We start from the raw sequence: 18988 nt of genomic DNA, 5'->3' as shown, positions 1-18988 counted from the left end.
CCACCACAGTGTCCCACGGGCAGGGCGGCGTGCCACCCCTCTGCCTGCCCTGTTGCCCCCCCAAAAAGGGGCTGCGGCCCCTCTGCCTGGGCACTGCCATCCATCCCGGGGGGTGCGACGAGCGAGGAAAACAAGCAGTCGACTCAATATGAGTGATAAAGCAAGCTTCAGCTTTATTGCAGCATCATCAGACTTTTATACTCTTATACTTAGATATGCCTACTTGTCTTACAGCTATTGGCTGTGCACTAAAGATTACATTATTCATACTCCTCCTACATGCGGTTTCTTGGGTCCGGGTTTGTTCCTGTTCTCTCACAGTCTACTTTCTCAAAGTTGTTTATCTGACTTAAGCAAGGTCAGCACGGCCTTCAGCATCTTCCTTATCAGCGTAACTCGGAATTTTCAATGCAGGCAGGCATAGCTTACTTCTGACAATCCTGCATGGCGCCGTGCCCGTTCTCATATAGCCATTCCTCAACAGGGGGGTTTGGGGGTGCCAGCGTGGGGCAGGCACCGAGCTTCTGCCCTGAGCACCAAACTGGGAGGAGACTGCAGGGGTGACAAAGTCCTTTGGTCACAGTGTTTGCCTGGGCAATATACCAAGAACTGGCCACCAGTTAATGAGGGACTGGAACCCGAATCCAGGCGACAAACCCTTCATAGCACCAGAAATGGCTCGGGTAAAGAAGATTAAGTACTAAGAACAAGTTTTCCCTATTTTGGTCTTGCAGAGGCAGCACAGGAGCGTGAGTAACCTTTCCAACCCTTTGAAAATTAAAAACCACCTCTCACCCGTCTCAATCTCTCCCTGGAAAACCCAAGACCGATGCTTCTGCTTTTTCCGCTGCAGCAGGGAATTAAAAATAAAGAGGGTGAGATCATCCACGAGCATATGAGCAGTGACAATGAAGCGGGGTGTCATCTGCCACCGGGGATGACATGGGGCTGATGCAGAGGCAGGGCCCATCCTGCCCTCAAAACCACTCGTGAGAGCACGAGTAACCCCGTCAGTAATTGCCTGGAGGCAGAAATTGGGCAGAAACATGACAGAACGGAAAGGCGAGACCCCAACTGGAAGGGGAAAAGCCCACCGGCATCACGGCACGAGGAGAAGGGTCCAGTGCTGAGCGGCCTCGGGAGGGCTGGGGAGAAGTTAAGATGGTTTCTGCAGGCACAGCAGACCGAAAGCAGAAGTGAGAAGTTAATTAAAGCCTGTGCAATTCATCAGAAATGAAACTGTAGCCTCTTATTATTTCCTCTGTGATTCTCTGCAGCATCGACAGGAAACTCCCAAACAGGAGGAACCGAAGCTTTTAGAGAAAAAGCCCTAGAGTGGGGCTCTCATGCTATTTTCCAGGATGCGGCCGCATAAACACCTTATATTTTATTTCTATTTGATTTATTTTTCCCTCTCCAGAGTTGTCTCTTATGTTGATGCCAAACCCCCTCTGTGCACCCAGTGCTGGGTATGGAAACAGCCAGGGCAGAGCCCTCGGCAGCCGCCTCCTGGCTTTGCTGAAGGCAGTTTCAAACCACATTTTGTCAGCAGTAAAACTAGAAATAAGGATTTTTTTCTGCGCTATATCATAGCTGCACCTGCTGCACCGCTGACGTGGCAAAGAAATACGTTTACGAGGGCTGTAGCCAATAGGAAGCTTTAAACCCCTGTGGTAAAGTCGCCTCTGGGGAAGAAAAAAGGAGAAAAAGAGGTAATGAAAACCAAGACAGAGGAAACCCCCCACTGGTGAGCGGTGGAGAAGAGAAATGATGCAGCTCTCGGTGACAAGCAGCCTCTCCCGGGCTCCTTTGTGGGATTTAACCCTCATCCTCATTAAGACACACGACTCATTAGGCTACTGGTGCTGATTAAAGGCTGTTTTTCCACTGCGGTGTACTAAGATGGCCCTTGGTCTGTTCAGCTGCACGTTCTTACAGGGGACGTTTCCCTGTTCACTCCTGTTTCTTGTAGAGCTTGTTCGGTTTGGTGAATACACCGTCAACTTTATGCCCGCCAACACATACTCATGTTGTCTGTAGATGAATGAGTTATTAACTGCAATCGCTATTAATAACTGAGGTCCTCATTTCCCCTCAACTGGAGACAGATAAAGTATTTAAACAGAGGGCAGAAGGGTCCTTAAGGACAAGGACAGGTGACATTTCAGCAATGGCTGCCGGAGGCCACCTGACCAGGAAGAGCGAGCGGATGAGGCCCTCGATAGAGAGACAGGAGCCACCTCACGTTCACAGGCCCTGGTCCTCATGGGGGACTTCAATCACGCCGGTATCTGCTGGAAGGACAACGCAGCAGGGCACAAGCCACCCAGGAGGTTCCTGGAACCTTCTTCTCACCAAGGAGGGGCTGGTGGGGAATGTGAAGCTCAAGGGCAACCTTGGCTACAGGGACCAGGAGACGGTGGCATTCCAGATCCGCAGGGCAGCGAGGAGGGCGCACAGTAAGCTCAATACCCAGGACTTCGGAGCCGACTTTGGCCTCTTGAGGAACCTGCTTAGAAGGGTTCCATGGGATAAAGCCCTGGAGGGAAGAGGGGCCCCAGGAAGCTGGTCGGTATTCAAGGATCACCTCCTCCAAGCTCAGGAGCAAAGCATCCTAACGAAGAGGAGGTCGGGCAAAGTCCATCCGCATGGATGAACAAAGAGCTCCCGGACAAGCTCAAACAGTAACAGGAGGTCTACAGAGGGTGGAAGCAAGGAGAGGTAGCCTGGGAGGAATGCAGAGAAACTGTCCCAGCAGCGTGGGACCAGGTAAGGAACGCTAAAGCCCAGAGAGAGTCAAATCTGGCCAGGGACATCAAGGGCCACAAGAAAAAGCTCCTGTAGGTCCATCAATGACAAGAGGAAGACTAGGGAAGATGTGAGCCCACTTTGGAAGGAAAGGGGAGATCTGGTCAGCAGGAACACGGACAAGGCGGAGATGCTCAATGACTTTTTTTGCCTTGGGCTTCACCAGCCACGGCTCCAGCCACAACACCCACGTGGCAGACGGCAAAGGCAGGGACTAGGAGAATGAGGGAGCCCCCACTGGAGGAGAAGAACATGTTCAAGACCAGCTGAGGAACCTGAAACTGCACAAGGTTGTTCAGCCTGGAGAAGAGAAGGTTCCAGGGAGACCTTGGAGCCACTTCCAGTACCTAAAGGGAGGGAGGGGGGCTCCAGCCACCCTCCTCCCACCACCAGCACCCCACACTGCCAGGGCTGGAGGGAGAAGACCCCAGGGGGCAGCCGCCCCCTCACAGCCGTGTCCTCCAATGCTCCCAAAGACAGGATGGAAATTGCCCCCGGGGGCAAGGAGGGGAGGGGACAGGGCTGCCTCCAGCAGGAGAGAAACACCCATAGAAAAACATCATATTTTAATAAGCAATAAAAAACAGAAAAAAAAAACAAAACCTTCAGCATGACTCAGACTCTAACTCTCATGGGAGCCCCACATGGGCCACTTCACCCCCTGGCTCTGTGTCCCCTCTGCCCTGCAGAGGGACAGGGACCTGCACCGACCTTTCTGCGCCCAGCTCATCTGGCAGTAAGTGCATCAGGTGTGATGTGAGAGAGGAGCAAGATGAGTTCTGGTGTGGTCCCAGGAGGGGAAAGAAACCAGCTCCGTCCTTGAGGTCCCAGCACAGGCAGGCACTCGGCAGCTCCCACCACCTCTCAAAACCTGCAGGATCATCTCACGAGAGCTGGCAGCGAGTTTCTGTTGAGACAAGGAAGAATCCGGATCAGCAGCTGAAAAAAGAACATCCCTACACCACTCTGCACTGGTGGAAGAGGTGAAGCTGTGAGGCCCCACCGTGGAGAAGAACCTTTCTCCATCACCTTTCTCACATCAGTGCTTGGGGCTTGCTGCAGATGTACGGCCGTGACTGGGAGCAGCCTGCACTCGCGACAGCCCCGTCGTACAAATACGCACACTCTCCTTGGCCGTGGACCTCAAACCTGCAACAAGCAGCACAGGCACCGCTGGCACCGTGGGGGTCACGGTTGTCCCCTCAAGCACCAGGAGGAGACAAGGGCTGCCTGCAAGGGCACCGTCCCACCGCAGGACGGTCTCCCCACGGCCCCAGCTCCCAACAGGACTCACGTCTGGTTGAAGCTGCTGCCATTCACCCACTGCAGGCGCTCGCCCTGTCTCCGCAGCCCAAGCCAGTAATCAACGTTGCCCTTGAGGCGCCAGAGGAACTCCTGGGCAGAAGAGAGAGAAGCCAACAGTCAGGTCTCGCAGGCAGCCCTGGCCCCACATGGCTACCAACCCCGGGCTCTGCACCCAGCCCAGGAACACCACAAACCCCCGCAACAGCCCCTCACTCACCATCTCCCCCTCCCTCCGGGGCATGGCCAGCGAGGCCCCATGCGAGGAGCACTGCTCCTGGCTCCACTCCCAGCTCCCCTCAGCCCTCGACAGGTAGTAGCAGACATTGCGGTACCAGACCCAGTCATCAGGACAGGCCAGCACCAGAGCCGCAGGCACAGCTGGATCCCCTCCACATCTTCCTGCTGGAGAGAGAAGGGCAGAAGGGCAGAGGATTGGGCTCCGCAGGGACCAGGAGACACAGCCCTGCGGGGCAGGGAAGGAGGCAGCCGCTCCTCCCTTACCTGCGAGTACAGCAACAGCCACGGCCAGAGCCAGCACCAGAACCACCAGCACAGCCAGCACCACGACCCACACTGGATGGAGCGTGGGCTGCTTGCCTGGAGGGGGAAAGAGCCACTCGGGGTGACGACAGTGCTGTCCCCCTCCCAGCCCTGCCACCCCCAGCACCAGCTGCCCAGGGAACTCAGGATGGACACCCACACACACACTCAGCTGCAGCTTCTCAATCCCCTCCCCGGGCACAGCAACTGCCATCGGGCCATTCCCAGCGGGCAGCAAGGGACAGTCACACAGAGCGGGGACAAGGCTGTCACCCCACACACACTGGGGGACAGCCTGCAGCAGGAGAGCTGCCAGGCGGAGAGAGATGGGGGGCTGCTACAGCCCCCCACTGAAGACAGAGTACAATATGACACCTTTCCCAGACAGCTGGAAGAAGCCTCCCACTTGCAGCCACAGTCTTCCTGGACTGGCACTGCCACAGGAACACTGTCCCCTCCCAACAGGTCACAGGGGTTGTCCTTCACTCACCCAGAACTCTTACGTGCATCCTTCTGCCTGAATCTCCAGGCGCCTCTGGGTGGTGGGATTTGCCTCCGTCCTTGGCACGCAGGGGCTCTTCCACGTTCCCATCATTGAAGCAGAACCCGTTCTTCTCCCTCATGGCACCCTGAAAAGTGAAATCACTTTGCTCACAACAAGCAGGATCTTGCATTCCAGACATCACAGCTGCTGCTGAAGCCTGTTTCAAGCCAGGCTTGGATCCAGGCCAACCACCACCGTCTTTACCATCGTGCTGTGAAATAGCAGAGAAATAGCAGTGAAATAGCGCTGCCTCCGATCTCCGATAATCCCGCAGAGCTCCCGGTGCCCGACCAATCAGCGCTCAAGAAGCGGGGGAGGCAGCCAATGGGAGCGCTGCTTTAGGCCCCCTCCTTTCGCTGTGACGTTTCGCCCCGTGACGGCGATCGCCAGGAAAGCACCGACGAGACGGGAAATGAGCGATTCGTTACCGACGGTTAGCGTGGATGTTAGTCATTAGTAACGTTTTAGAGCCCCTCTGCTGTGAGGACAGGCCGAGAGAGCTGGGGGGATTCAGCCTGGAGAAGAGAAGGCTCCGGGGAGACCCTAGAGCCCCTTCCAGCCCCTGAAGGGGGCCTATAAGAAAGCTGGGGAGGGGCTGTTTGCAAGGGCATGTAACCATAGGACGAGGAGCAGTGGTTTTAAACTAGAGCAGGGCAGGTTTAGATGAGACGTTAGGAAGAAGTTCTTTACACTGAGGGTGGTGAGACACTGGCCCAGGTTGCCCAGAGAGGTGGTGGAGGCCCCATCCCTGGAGACATTCAAGGCCAGGCTTGATGAGGCTCTGAGCAACCTGATGTAGTTAAAGATGTCCCTGCTCACTGCAGGGGGGTTGGACTAGATGACCTCTAAAGGTCCCTTCCAACCTAACAGATTCTATGATAACGTGGTCTGGCAGCTAGAAGCCATAAAGTGATAAAACGTGCCAAGATTGCCACTAGGTCTAAGGAAAAAACGTTTTACGCTGGGGATGGTGAGACCCTGGCCCAAGTTACCCAGAGAGATGAGAGATACCCCAACCCTGGAAACACTCCAGGCAGAGGCGGGCACGGTCCTGCCTTCAAAACCACTCGCGAGAGTATGAGCAAGCCCATCATTGATTGCCTGGAGGCAGAAATTGGGCAGAAACGTGACAGAATGGAAAGGTGAGACCCCAACTGGAAGGGGAAAAGCCCCCCGGCATCACGGCACGGGGAGAGGGGTCCGGTGCTGAGCAGCCTCGGGAGAAGGGAGATGGTTTCTGAGGGCGCAGCGGTCCGAAAGCAAAACTAAAAAGTTATTAGCGATCGCTAAACGGGGGGAGCTCGTTTCGCGTTTTTATCGCTGCATTTCTGGGAATCGCGGTGTCGGGCCGGGCTTAAAGGACGGGCGCTTTAAAGGCATTGGCTGCATCTGCCGCCACTCCTCCTTCTTGCGCGCTGATTGGTCGGAGTGGTGGGCGGGCCGTGCGAGAGGTATAAATAGCCGCGTCCCTCACGGGGGCCGTGGGAGGGGGTTGTTGGGGCCCCTCTGCTCGCTGTAGGGGAGGGAGCTCGGCGGGTCGGCGCTCCCCTGCTATTGCCCGCCTCCCTGCGGGGCTGGGGAGCCGCTCCCCCTGCAGGGCCCCGCTGCTGCCCGGGACCCCACCGGCTGAGCTGGGGCTCCCCCGCTGCCTCCAGCCCCGGGGCTGTGCTGGGTTCCTGGGAAGGCTTGGTCCTGCCAGAGCTTTTGTGGGACCTGCGCAGTCCCTGTCTCCATCTGTAGATGCTGGAGCTTCTGTTCTCCAGGAGGGTTGCAGGCCAGAGCCACTTCTACTTTTCCTGGTAGAGAACCAGCTTCTTCATAAATGCCCAAACCCAATGGGTTATTCTGGCCTAGGGGTGCTGGGCTGCAAGAGCTGCTCTGTACAAACCTGCAGGAGCAGCTCTGGGGAGAGCAGCCCCGTGCCCTGGTGCAGACGGAGCCTCTCTTGCTGCTCTCCTGTGCCGGGCGTTGGCATTTGCCTGCCAGGACAGAGAGCTGGTGCTCCAGCAGCTGCTGGCAGTTGGGGTTTCTGCCTTGGCTGGTGGAGCCTGGGCTGCAGGGCTCAGCTGGGTGAGTTCAGCTGAAGGGAAAATCAAAGACCTGTATAAGTTCCTGCCTTGTCTGCCTTACTGTTTCCCCTACCTGACTTCAATGGGAAGAGCGCTGGCCCTGCCTGGGGTCCAAGGGCTGGTCCCTGAGCTCACTGAGGTTGCATTTGTCTCCCCGGTTGCTGAGGACAGCCTGCAGTGTCCCGGGGTGGGAGGGGCAGGGCTGCACTGGCATCGCCTTCTTGAGCCCGAGTGTCACCGTGGGGTCCTAGCTGATCTGTGAAATCTGACTGGCAGCAGGCTTAACAGAATTAAACATTTGCTCTGCTGTATTACATTCTCTGTGATCTCCAAACACCATGAAGACAGCAGCGGTGGTTGGCCTGGATCCAAGCTTGGCTTGAAACAGGCTTTGGCAACTCTGATGTCTTGGGTGCAAGATCCTCTTTGTTGTGAGAAAAATTATTTCACTTTTCAGGGTGCTGTGGGGGAGAACAGCTTCTGCTTCAATGACGGGAATGTGAAGGAGCCCCTGTGTCCCCAGGACAGAGGCAAATCCCCCCACCCAGAAGTGCCTGGGGCTACATGCAGCATACTCATAAGAGTTCTGGGTGAGTGCAGGGCTACCCCTGTGGCCTGTTGGGAGGGGACAGTGTCCCCATGACAGTGTCACCCAGTGAGGACTGTGGCTACAAGTGTGAGGCTTCCTCCAGCTGCCTGAGAAAGGTGTCATAATCATAGAATCATAGAATCATAGAATTGTTGAGGTTGGAAGGGACCTTTAAGATCATCGAGTCCAACCTTTAGCCTACCCTGACAAGAGCCACTTCTAAACCATGTCCCTCAGTGCCCCATCTACCCTTTTTTTAAACACCTCCAGGGATGGTGAATCCACCACCTCCCTGGGCAGCCTGTTCCAATGTTTAATAACCCTTTCAGTGAAAAAATGTCTCCTAATATCTAATCTAAACCTCCCCTGACATAACTTGAACGCGTTTCCCCTCGTCCTATCACTTGTCACCAGGGAGAAGAGGTCAGCCCCCATCTCTCTACAACCTCCTTTCAGGGAGTTGTAGAGGGTGATAAGGTCTCCCCTCAGCCTCCTCTTCTCCAGGCTAAACAACCCCAGCTCCCTCAGTCGTTCCTCATAAGGTTTGTCCTCCAGACCCCTCACCAGCTTTGTAGCCCTTCTCTGGACACGCTCCAACACCTCAATGTCCCTCCTGTAGCGAGGGGCCCAAAACTGAACGCAGTACTCGAGGTGGGGCCTCACCAGTGCCGAGTACAGGGGGATGATCACTTCCCTAGTCCGGCTCACCACACTATTCCTGATACAGGCTAGGATGCTGTTGGCCTTCTTGGCCACCTGGGCACACTGCTGGCTCATATTCAGCCGGCTGTCAACCAACACTCCCAAGTCCTTTTCTGCCGGGCAACTTTCGAGCCACTCTGCCCCAGTCGTGTAGCGCTGCATGGGGTTGTTGTGACCCAAGTGCAGGACCCGACACTTGGCCTTGTTGAACCTCATACCATCGATCTCAGCCCATCGGTCCAGCCTGTCCAGATCCCTCTGCAGAGCCAACCTACCCTCAAGCAGATCAACACGCCCGCCCAGCTTAGTGTCATCTGCGAACTTACTGAGGGTGCGTTCGATCCCTTCATCCAGATCATTGATAAAGATATTAAAGAGAACCGGCCCCAGCACCGAACCCTGGGGGACACCACTTGTGACTGGACACCAACTGGATTTAACTCCATTTACCACCACTCTCTGGGCATGGCCGTCCACCCAGTTTTTTACCCAGTGAAGAGTACACCTCTCCAGGCCACAAGCAGCCAGTTTCTCCAGGAGAATGCTGTGGGAAACAGTGTCAAAAGCTTTGCAAAAATCCAGGTAGACAACATCCACAGCTTTTCCCTCATCCACTAAGTGGGTCACCTTATCATAGAAGGAGATCAGGTTCAACAGGCATGACCTGCCTTTCACAAACCCATGCTGACTGGGCCTGATCACCCTGTTCTCCTGCATGTGCCGTGTAATGGCACCGAGGATGATCTGTTCCATGACCTTCCCAGGCACCGCGGTCAGGCTGACTGGCCTGTAGTTCCCCGGATCCTCCTTCCGGCCCTTCTTGTGGATGGGTGTCACATTTGCCAACCTCCAGTCAGCTGGGACCTCCCCGGTTGTCCAGGACTGCTCATAAATGATGCAAAGTGGCCTGGCGAGCACCTCCGCCAGCTCTTTCAATACCCTTGGGTGGATCCCATCCGGCCCCATAGATTTGTGCACCTCCAGGTGCTGAAGCAGGTCCCTCACCGTTTCCCTTTGGATTACAGGGCTTCATTCTGCTCCCCATCCCTGTCTTCTAGTTCAGGGGTCTGGGTGCTCAGGGAACAACTGGTCCTACTGCTGAAGACTGAGGCAAAGACTGCATTAAGTACCTCAGCCTTTTCCTCATCCTTGGTCACTATGTTGCCGGCCCCATCTACTAGAGGACAGAGATAATCCTTAGTCCTCTTCCTATTGCTAATATATTTATAGAAGCTTTTTTTGTTGTCCTTGACAACAGAAGCCAGGTTTAGCTCCAGCTGGGCTTTGGCCCTCCTGATTTTTTCCCTACATAGCTTAACTACCTCTTTGTAGTCATCTTGAGTGGCCTGCCCTTCCTTCCAGAGGCCACAGATCCTCTTTTTTTCCCCGAAGTTGCAACACTAGCTCCCTGTTTAGCCAGGCCGGCCTTTTTCCCCGACGGCTTGTCTTCTGGCACATGGGGACAGCCTGCTCCTGCGCCTTTAAGACTTCCTTCTTGAAAATCATCCAGGCTTCCTGGGCTCCTTTGCCCTGGAGGACTGCCTCCCAGGGGACTTTGTCAACCAGGCTCCTGAAAAGCCCAAAGTCCGCCCTCCGGAAGTCCAAGGTAGCAGTTCTGCTGACCCCTCTCCTTGCTTATCACAGAATTGAAAACTCTATCATTTCATGGTCACTGTTCCCAAGACAGCCTCCAACCTTCACATCCCACACAAGACCTTCCCTATTTACAAACAACAGATCCAGCAGGGCACCTTCCCTAGTTGGCTCTCTCACCAGCTGTGTCAGGAGGTTATCCCCAGCACATTCCAGGAACCTTCTAGACTGTTCCCTCCCTGCTGTATTGTATTCCCAGCAAATGTCCGGCAAATTGAAGTCCCCCACGAGGACAAGAGCTCGCGATCTTGAGACTTCTCCCAGCCGTTTATAGAATATTTCCTCTGCCTCCTCATCCCGATTGGGCCGTCTATAACAGACTCCTACTACGATATCCGCCTTGTTAGCCCTGCCCCTGATTCTTACCCATAAACACTCAACCCCATTATCTGCTCAGTCCTCATTAGGGGGCTGTCTACACGGGGCCTTCTCCCTCCAGCCCTGGCAGTGTGGGGCACTGGCAGCGGGAGCAGGGTGGCTGGAGCCCCTCCCCATGGCCCCGTGTTTTTCTGCCCATGGGGGCTCTCGGGCGTCCCCCAAATCCTGTCCCCGTGGGAAAGTGCAGCTGGAGCCCCAGCAGCAGCCGAAAGCAGCTGTGGGTGTTGGGGACCGACCCGACCAGGGTGGTGGGTGATCAAACCTGGCCGTCCCCTTCCAGCGCGGTTCTGGTGTGGTGGCTGTGCGGGAGGGCCCCTTCCCAGTGCCCCCAGTTTTGTCTGTTCTCCAGCAGCTCTGACCTTCCGCGGCGGGAGGGCCACCAGGACCCGCTGCCCTTCTACTCGCAGGCGTTCTGCCTCTGCGCTGCTGCCCGCATCCACCCCCTCACTCACCTGGGACGAGGCAAAGAGTAAGAAGCCCCGTTTCCTCCCAAAACGCTGGGGCGACCGGAGCGCTCCTGGGCGGCGCAGGGAGTGGGAGCAGTGGGTTTATAAGCGGCAGATGGCGAGCTGTTAAAACCGCTGTTTTGCTGGCGTTGCAGGGACGGCAGCAGCGGGCACAGCCCCTCGCTCACCTCCCGGGCACGGGAGACCCTCCGTGGCGGTGACGGGGCGGACCTGGTTGAGAACCGCACCGCTGGCTCCACCTCCCCCCCGCCGGTCCAGCGGTGCCTGATGGAGCGGACCTGATTGGGAACCCCCGCGGTCGCCTCCGCCGCTGGAAGCGCTCTCCCGGCCCCGGCGCCCAAAGAGCCGAGAAATGGGGTTATTTCGCGCCTGCGCAGAGACGGGCGCTGCCTGGGAGCCCCGCAAAGCTGTCGCGCCCTGGCTTATACGGTGTAAGCATTTTACAAAAATCGACCACATTAGCATACTGTACTTATCATGGGCGGCTCCTCCTAGTGGCTGCTTCTGTTCTCGCTTCCAATTAAAGGTCTGCTGCATTCGCAAATTACTGCACATGCTCAGCCGGTCGGGGTCTGAAGATTTGGACTCGCAGTTTTCGCATTGTACCAAGTCAAGTTGCCCTGAAGGACACGCACTTTATTTTCAACGCTTTGTTAACAATCAACAACTTCACAGTTTTAGTGGAACGCCCCAGTTTTCCCCCATCTGCTTCCTCGTGTCTTTTTGCTCTCTACACTCCGCTACAACACACCTCTTGCCTTCCCCGGGGGGGTCGAGCAGGGTCTCACCTCGCCGCTCCCTCGGTGCGGGTCCCAGTGTCCCGGAGGGCAGCAGTCCCTCGCTGCAGCTCTTTTAACGCCGCCCCACTTCGCCCCTCGCTCGGGGCAGCTCCTTCCGTGACACGGGCAGGGGCCGGCCTTCGGTGACACTTTGCCATCCCTGCAGTTCTTGCGGCGACACGGGACAGTGACGGCGCCCTGAGTCCCCCCTCGACGTCCCAGCACTCGGTGGCGCCTCACCCGTCCCTCGGTGCAGCTCTTTTAGCGACACGGGGCGGCGGCCGCTCACCGGTGCGTCTTTTATTATCCCCTCCGCTCCCCCCATCCATCGCGTAGCTCCTCTCAGCGCTGCCTCACCACCCCTCCCCTCGGAGCGGCTCTTCTAGAGCCACGAGGCGGCCACCCCTCTACGCCACCCGTCTATCGCCGCCCCGCCCACCCCTCGGTGCGGGTTCCAGTGTCGCGGAGGGCGGCCGTTCCTCGGTGCAGCTCTTTTAGCACCGCCCCGCTCCGCCCCTCGCTCGGGGCAGCTCTTTCGGTGACACGTGCAGGGGCCGGCCCTCGGCCCAGCTCTAATCGCCGCCTCGCACTTCCCCGGCCCTCGGCGCAGCTCTTTTAGGGATGCGAGGCAGCGCCCACCCCCCCCGTGCGGCACCTATTCACACCCCAACGCTTCCCTCGGGGCAGCTCTTCCAGTCCCTCCCAAGCAGCGCCCACCCCTCGGTTCAGCTCTCATCGCCGCCCCGCAATCCCCCTTCCCGTCGCTGCTCCCCGCCGCCTCGCCCTGCGGGTACCGGGGAGCAGCTCCCCCCGCTCCGGGCGCGGCCCCGCCCCGTGTCCAGCTCCTCTGCTGAACGCCCGGGGGCGGCTCCTGAAAGAGCCGTCGGGTTCCACGTTTTATCACTCCATCCACCGCCCTCCAAAGACTCGCCCGCAACCATCGCCGCCGCGGGATCCCCGGCCTCCTCCGCTCCCCGCCCGCCGCCGCTTTTCCCCGCGCTCCCCAACGCGCCCCGGCTCCAACAGGCTTTACCGGCCGCCCCCCCGCGCCGCCCGCCTCTCCGCGCTCCCTCCTCACGGCCGCCGCCGCCCCACTGCGCGACAGCGCCCCCTCGCCGGGCCCTTTATATACCCCCGCGCCGGACGCAACCGAGGCAACGTCCCCTCCGCGCGCGTGCCACCCCCCCCTCCCCTCCCCGGCGGACGCCGCCGAATCAACCCTCCGCGCGCCTCCGCCTCCCGCCGGCGCCAAAACGGGCTTTTTCCCCCTCAAAAAAACCCCTCGCCCCAAAGGAAGCTCTCTCCTTCCTGCCAGATTTCTTCCTATTTTCTTCCCAATTCCTTTTTTCCCTCCCTGTGCTTCCCTTAGCGCTCGCAGTGCTGCTTCCTCTCCACCTTCGCCCCCGCTGAGGATGCCGGCCCGGCTGGGAGTGTGCAGAGCCCCGGTGTGAGGGCAGGCTGTGGTGAGTGCAGGGGGGGTGATGCAGGAGCCCCCCTTGGCGAGGGGCCTTTTCCCCGGGGCCGAGGGCACCCGGGCCGGTGGCGGCCCCGGCTCTGCCCGTCCCTGGGTTGCCCTTCTGGCAGCCGTTCTGCCTCAGGGGGGAGGTGGGGACTGTTGTGGAAATAGTGTCCGCACTGAGCTGCTCGGAACAGGGTGATGGCTGGCGTGGGCGGCTCAGGCGCCGTGGTTCAGCTCATGTTTCCCCCACTTTGCTCTGTCTGCCTCCACCCCCGTTCAGCCTGGACTGGGCACCGTGGGTCAACTGGTCCCTCTGGAGCAACCAGCGTGGCTGAGCACCCACCTTGCTGCCCTGCTGGATTCCTTCCTGCTGCTCTTGGTGCAAAGAGGAGGAATCCTGCTCAGCACCCTGCTGGGTTTGCTGTTCCTAGTGTAATAAATAGAATCATGTTTGTTAATCAAATCAGGCTTTCTTAAAGGCTGGTGAAAACTTACACTGTTTCGACTCTTCACATACTCAAATCGCAGGCATCCAGCGTGCTATCTGGTGCGCTTTGATACCTCAAGGCCTAAATCACAGGCATCTGGTGTGTTTGAACACTTCAAAGGGAAGAGCTAAGTTGTGAGATAAGCTGAAAAGAGTCTCCCCAAGGACACTGATAAAGATGAGGAGCCTTCAGCCTCACCACCATCAGGAGGCGGGACAAGACTGACCCCCTAGCAACACGTCGCTCAGACACGGAATATACCAGGATTGACACATATACGGGAACCAGAAGAGTATAGAATCAGCTACTTTCGGGAAGCGGGTGTGCGCCGTTGGCGGAGCAAAGACTCCCCGGCCGCCCAGCGCTGTTTTGCTTGCTGCCGCTTGCTTAATAAACTAATTTGATTAATTGGACTGGTTCCTGCCAATTATTGGGCCACAATCTATAACAAATTTGGTGCCGTGACTCAGATAGAGGCAATTTGGCTGTAAACCTCACAGGGGGGGCACCCCGCTGAGTAAGCGGCCCCTGTTGGGGGTTTCTACACCCAAAACCTCTACCGACGAACTCGAAATTCGGCAGCAAGCAAATAAAAGCCGGCAACCCCGTAAACTTTGTGCACGAAGACCCGAACGAAGACTCAGGAGTGAGTAAGTATAGGCCGGTGATCCGTTCGGTTGGGGTTGGGTATCCCGGAGTGTGCCTGTGTGAGACGTCCACTTGAGGACGAAGCAAGTGCGGACCCCTTAGTAGTGCGGTTCCCATCTCCCGCGAGGGACTGGGCCACGAACAGGGGGAAAAGATTGTGTGTGTGTGTGAAGGCACTCCGGAAGATGGGACAGAAGAAAAGCAAGCCTTCTGATCCCATGGGTGGGTCGGTGCCTGAGGTTAGGTTACCCCAGATACCGCCAGACAGTTCATTAGGATTAATGATTAAATATTGGGATGATTACCCTTCTAGGCAGGGTAAGGATAAAGCAAAAATGATACATTATTGTATGGAAGTTTGGGGTGGGAAGCAAATTAGAAGTGACCACCTGTATTGGCCCGTTTTTGGGTCCTTTGAAGATTGGATATGCCAGGCTTTACATATTTATGTTAATTCTAAGGAACCCTTTAGCCTGGAGGAGAGTGAATATGCACACTTGTGGATAAGGTCAGAGACGAGAGTAAATCTATATCACTTGAGCGAGAAGAAACAGGGGGGTAGGAAAAAAACCAATTTGTAGCTAAATCATGGACGGACATTAGAAAGAAGCTGGAGAAAGTGGAGGATTCGCAGGATAGGGGTTTGGATGAATTGTTAAGGGAAGCCCAGAAAGTGTATGTCCGCAGGGAGGAGGAAATACATAAGAAACAAGCCAGAATGTTGGTAGCTGCAGTCAGAGAAGGGCAAAGGACGTCAACCCCTGGAAAAGGGTTTGAAGCTCGCCAGATAAGACAGGAGACCCGAAAACCTTTAAGAGGGAGAGAATGGGGAACTGTGGTTTGTTTTTATTGTGGAGGAAAAGGGCATGTTAAAAAGGACTGCAGAAAGAGAATGATGGATGAGAAAATGTTCAAAGACTAGGGGTGTCAGGGGCTCTATTTGCTGGGAACCCGAGGAAGAAAAAAAAAAAAAAAAAAAAAAAAAAGCCGGATGGAAAATATAGGTTAGTACATGATTTATGAGAAATTAACCAGAGAACAATAGCTAGATTCCCGGTGGTGGCGAATCCACACACCCTCCTGAGTCAAATAGGGCCCGATAATCAATGGTATAGTGTAATAGATCTGAAGGATGCATTCTGGGCATGCCCCCTCAAAGAAGATTGCCGAGATTACTTTGCTTTTGAATGGGAAGACCCAGATAACCATCGGAAACAAAAATTACGGTGGACGGTATTGCCCCAAGGGTTTACCGAATCTCCGAACTTGTTCGGACAAGCCTTAGAACAAATCCTGAAGGGGTATGAGTTAAGTGAAGGAGTCACACTGGTCCAATATGTGGATGATTTGCTCCTAGCTGGTGATAGCGAAGAAAAAGTGAGGCAGGAAAGTATTAAGTTACTAAATTTTTTGAGTTTACAAGGATTGAAGGTATCAAAATCAAAACTACAATTTGTTGAGAAAGAAGTAAAATATCTGGGACACAGACTAAGCAAGGGAACTAAGAAATTAGACCCCGAAAGGGTGAATGGCATATTGTCATTACCGGCTCCTAGAACTAAAAGACAGGTTAGGCAATTATTAGGTCTCTTTGGCTATTGCAGACAATGGATTGAGAACTCTAGCAAAAAGGTGAAGTTCCTCTATACCAAATTAACTAAGGATGGATTATTGAAATGGTCAGAGGATGATGATAAACAATTAGTAACACCAAAAACTGATTTAGTAAATGCCCCAGTTTTGAGCCTGACGGATGTAAAGAAACCATTTTATCTATTTATCAATGTTGATGAAGGGACCGCATTTGGGGTATTAGCACAAGAATGGGCAGGAAGAAAGAAACCTGTGGGATACTTATCTAAACTCCTGGACCCTGTAAGTAGGGGTTGGCCTACCTGCCTTCAAGTGGTAGTAGCCGCAGCCCTTTTGGTAGAGGAAGCCCATAAAATTACCTTTGGAGGAGAATTGAGGGTATTATCACCTCACAACATCAGGGGAATTTTGCAACAAAAAGCTGACAAATGGATAACAGATGCCCCGACTCCTAAAATATTAAGGCATCCTAATTTCCTCTCCCAAACTGGAACTCGAGGTAACAAGCGTGCAGAATCCAGCACAGTTTTTGTATGGGGAGCCAAGTGACAAAATAAATCATGATTGTCTTTACAACACTGAGGAGCAAACAAAAATCAGACCAGATTTAGATGAGGAAGAACTTGGAGAAGGAGAAAAGCTATTTGTAGATGGATCATCCCGGGTAGTTGAAGGAAAGAGAAAATCAGGATTTGCAATCATTGATGGGAAAACATTTAGTGTAATAGAATCAGGACCTCTGAGTCCTAGTTGGTCTGCACAGGCTTGTGAACTATATGCTGTATTAAGAGCCTTGCAACTTTTAAAAGGTAAAATTGGAACCATATATACGGATTCAAAATATGCCTTTGGCGTAGTGCATACTTTTGGAAAAATTTGGGAAGAAAGGGGTTTAATAAATTCTCAAGGAAAAGGATTAATACACCAGGAATTAATAATCCAGGTCTTACAAGCATTACGAGGACCAGCGGGAATAGCCGTAGTACATTTAAAAGGACACCAAAAAGGATTAAGCCCATTAGTCAGAGGAAACAATCTTGCTGATCAAGAAGCAAAAAGAGCGGCATTAATGGTGATCCAGACTACAAGAACTCGGGAGGACTGTATAACTTGTGGAAAGGAATCAGACGAATTCCCATGTTATGAGTGTTGGAAGGATTTTGGAATCGATGCAGTCCCTTGCAGATGTCTAATTTATGATGAGTGTGACAACCCCAAGTATAGCCATTGCCATCTACACGGAAAAATTCACTCAATCCTGAGCTTTACAGTGCAGGAAAAAGATAAGCTGACTCAGATGGGAATCAGGGAGACAGAAAAAGGAAAGTGGAAACTCCCGGATGGCCGGGAAGTTCTCCCAAAACCTCTGGCTTTGAAAATCATGCAGAAATTCCATGAGAACACCCATTGGGGAACTCAGGCGTTAGTGGGTCAGTTTGCCACAAAGTATATGTGCATTGGTGTATACAATATAGCAAAGAGAATAGTTAGCTAATGTATGACATGCAAAAGGTCAATAAACATCAGTTACGGGGAAAAAAAGCCCTGGGGGGAAGGGAACTGGCTCACAGACCATTTGCTAAAATCCAGCTAGACTACACTGAACTTCCAAAGGTGGGACGATATAAATACTTATTAGTAATCATAGACCACCTAACCCATTTTGTGGAAGCTTTCCCGACAGCTAGAGCCACCGCTCAAACCGTAGTGAAGACTTTGCTGGAAAATATAATCCCTAGGTATGGATCCATTGAGGTAATAGACTCTGATAGGGGCTCCCATTTTGTTTCAAAAATAGCAAGGGAAGCTCTCTCCTCTTTGGGGACAAAATGGGAATATCATACTCCCTGGCATCCACAAAGCTCGGGAAAGGTAGAAAGTAAATGGGGAAATAAAGACACAGCTCACAAAATTGATGTTAGAAACTAAGATGTCATGGGTAAAGTGCCTCCCCTTAGCACTACTGAATATAAGAACACAGCCCCGAACTGATGTAGGAATTTCCCCCTTTGAAATGTTATATGGGATGCCATACGATTTAGAAATTCCGCAGGACCACCCCCAACTTGAAAATTCACAAATTAGACCTTATATAATTCAACTCATGGCTAGGAGAGAAAAGCTGCGGAATAAGGGCTTAGTAGTACAGAGACCCCCCTTGGATGTAGCCATGCATAACATAAAGCCAGGAGACAAAGTGCTAATCAAATCATGGAAAGAGTCCCCATTAACCCCCGTTGGGAAGGGCCCTATCTCGTTTTACTCACCACAGAAACAGCCATCCGGACAGCAGAGAGAGGCTGGGCTCATGCGAGCCGCGTAAAAGGACCATTTAAAAAAAAAAAAAAAAAAGCTATTCTTGGGAAGTGACAAGCCCGCCTGGAGATCTGAAGATTGCCTTCCGGAGGTTGTAAATGGACACACATATAACTGTGGTACAAGTGAGCGACTACAGCATATCGGTGGGGTACGGTTACGGTGATACAGGGGACATAAGAATCAAGTGTGACATTCTGAGCTGTAACTGTTATCCTTTTTATTTGTTTTATTTGTAAAGGGTGTCGAGAACGGAGGGGGACCCATTGCCGTTACGGGATACCCCCTCGAGGGGTTTGCCAACCTTGTGGGGACAAAGAGCGTGAGCTCACCAAATTGGCTCTAAACATAAAAATATTTAATGGTGAAATCCAGGAGCAATCTAGTGAATGGCGGGAGATATTTGCACGGGGTATTAAACCCGAGTACTGTTGCTATCACCCTCGCGAACCTGCTCCATTTGTAATTGACATTATTAAAGTGTGTTGTCGCAAGACACTTAAAGGGGTTCAGTGCGACTCACCTGAAATGCACAGAAGCAAGCGACTAAAAATTGCATTTATTCTCCTGAAGACTACCCCTGCTGCCGAGAAGATGATACCCCTCGTGGCTCGAAGCAACCGAGTTGACGAGCGAGGCAGAGGAGTACA

General features: G+C 54.0%; 1 protein-coding gene and 1 long non-coding RNA gene across 4 annotated transcripts; one reads left to right on the top strand and one right to left on the bottom strand.

The window, feature by feature from the left end:
- Positions 1-166: 166 nt before the first annotated feature.
- LOC134507859 (C-type lectin domain family 2 member B-like) lies at positions 167-11388 on the bottom strand. Of its 3 annotated transcripts, none has more exons than XM_063318819.1 (7): positions 11041-11388; positions 5144-5282; positions 4615-4710; positions 4331-4515; positions 4103-4203; positions 3838-3957; positions 167-3715 (listed from the first exon to the last, which is right to left on the bottom strand). In XM_063318819.1, the coding sequence occupies exons 2-6, from the start codon at positions 5274-5276 to the stop codon at positions 3843-3845; spliced, it is 630 nt and encodes a 209-aa protein (XP_063174889.1). In that variant the 5' UTR covers positions 5277-5282; positions 11041-11388; the 3' UTR covers positions 167-3715; positions 3838-3842. The 3 variants fall into 3 exon arrangements, with proteins under 3 accessions (XP_063174889.1, XP_063174888.1, XP_063174887.1); XM_063318818.1 differs by lacking the exon at positions 11041-11388 and adding an exon at positions 5402-5444; XM_063318817.1 differs by lacking the exon at positions 11041-11388 and having other exon boundaries at positions 5144-5393.
- On the top strand, positions 5461-14219 carry LOC134507884 (uncharacterized). The gene is made up of 3 exons (XR_010068959.1): positions 5461-6339; positions 13204-13297; positions 13822-14219. It is a non-coding gene; the product is annotated as an uncharacterized LOC134507884 (long non-coding RNA).
- Positions 14220-18988: the final 4769 nt, after the last annotated feature.

Source organism: Chroicocephalus ridibundus, chromosome 28 (genome assembly GCF_963924245.1).
Source record: "Chroicocephalus ridibundus chromosome 28, bChrRid1.1, whole genome shotgun sequence".
Taxonomy (NCBI): Eukaryota; Metazoa; Chordata; class Aves; order Charadriiformes; family Laridae; genus Chroicocephalus; species Chroicocephalus ridibundus.
The sequence above is the reverse complement of the archived record's forward strand: the minus strand, read 5'-3'. Positions and strand labels throughout refer to the sequence as shown.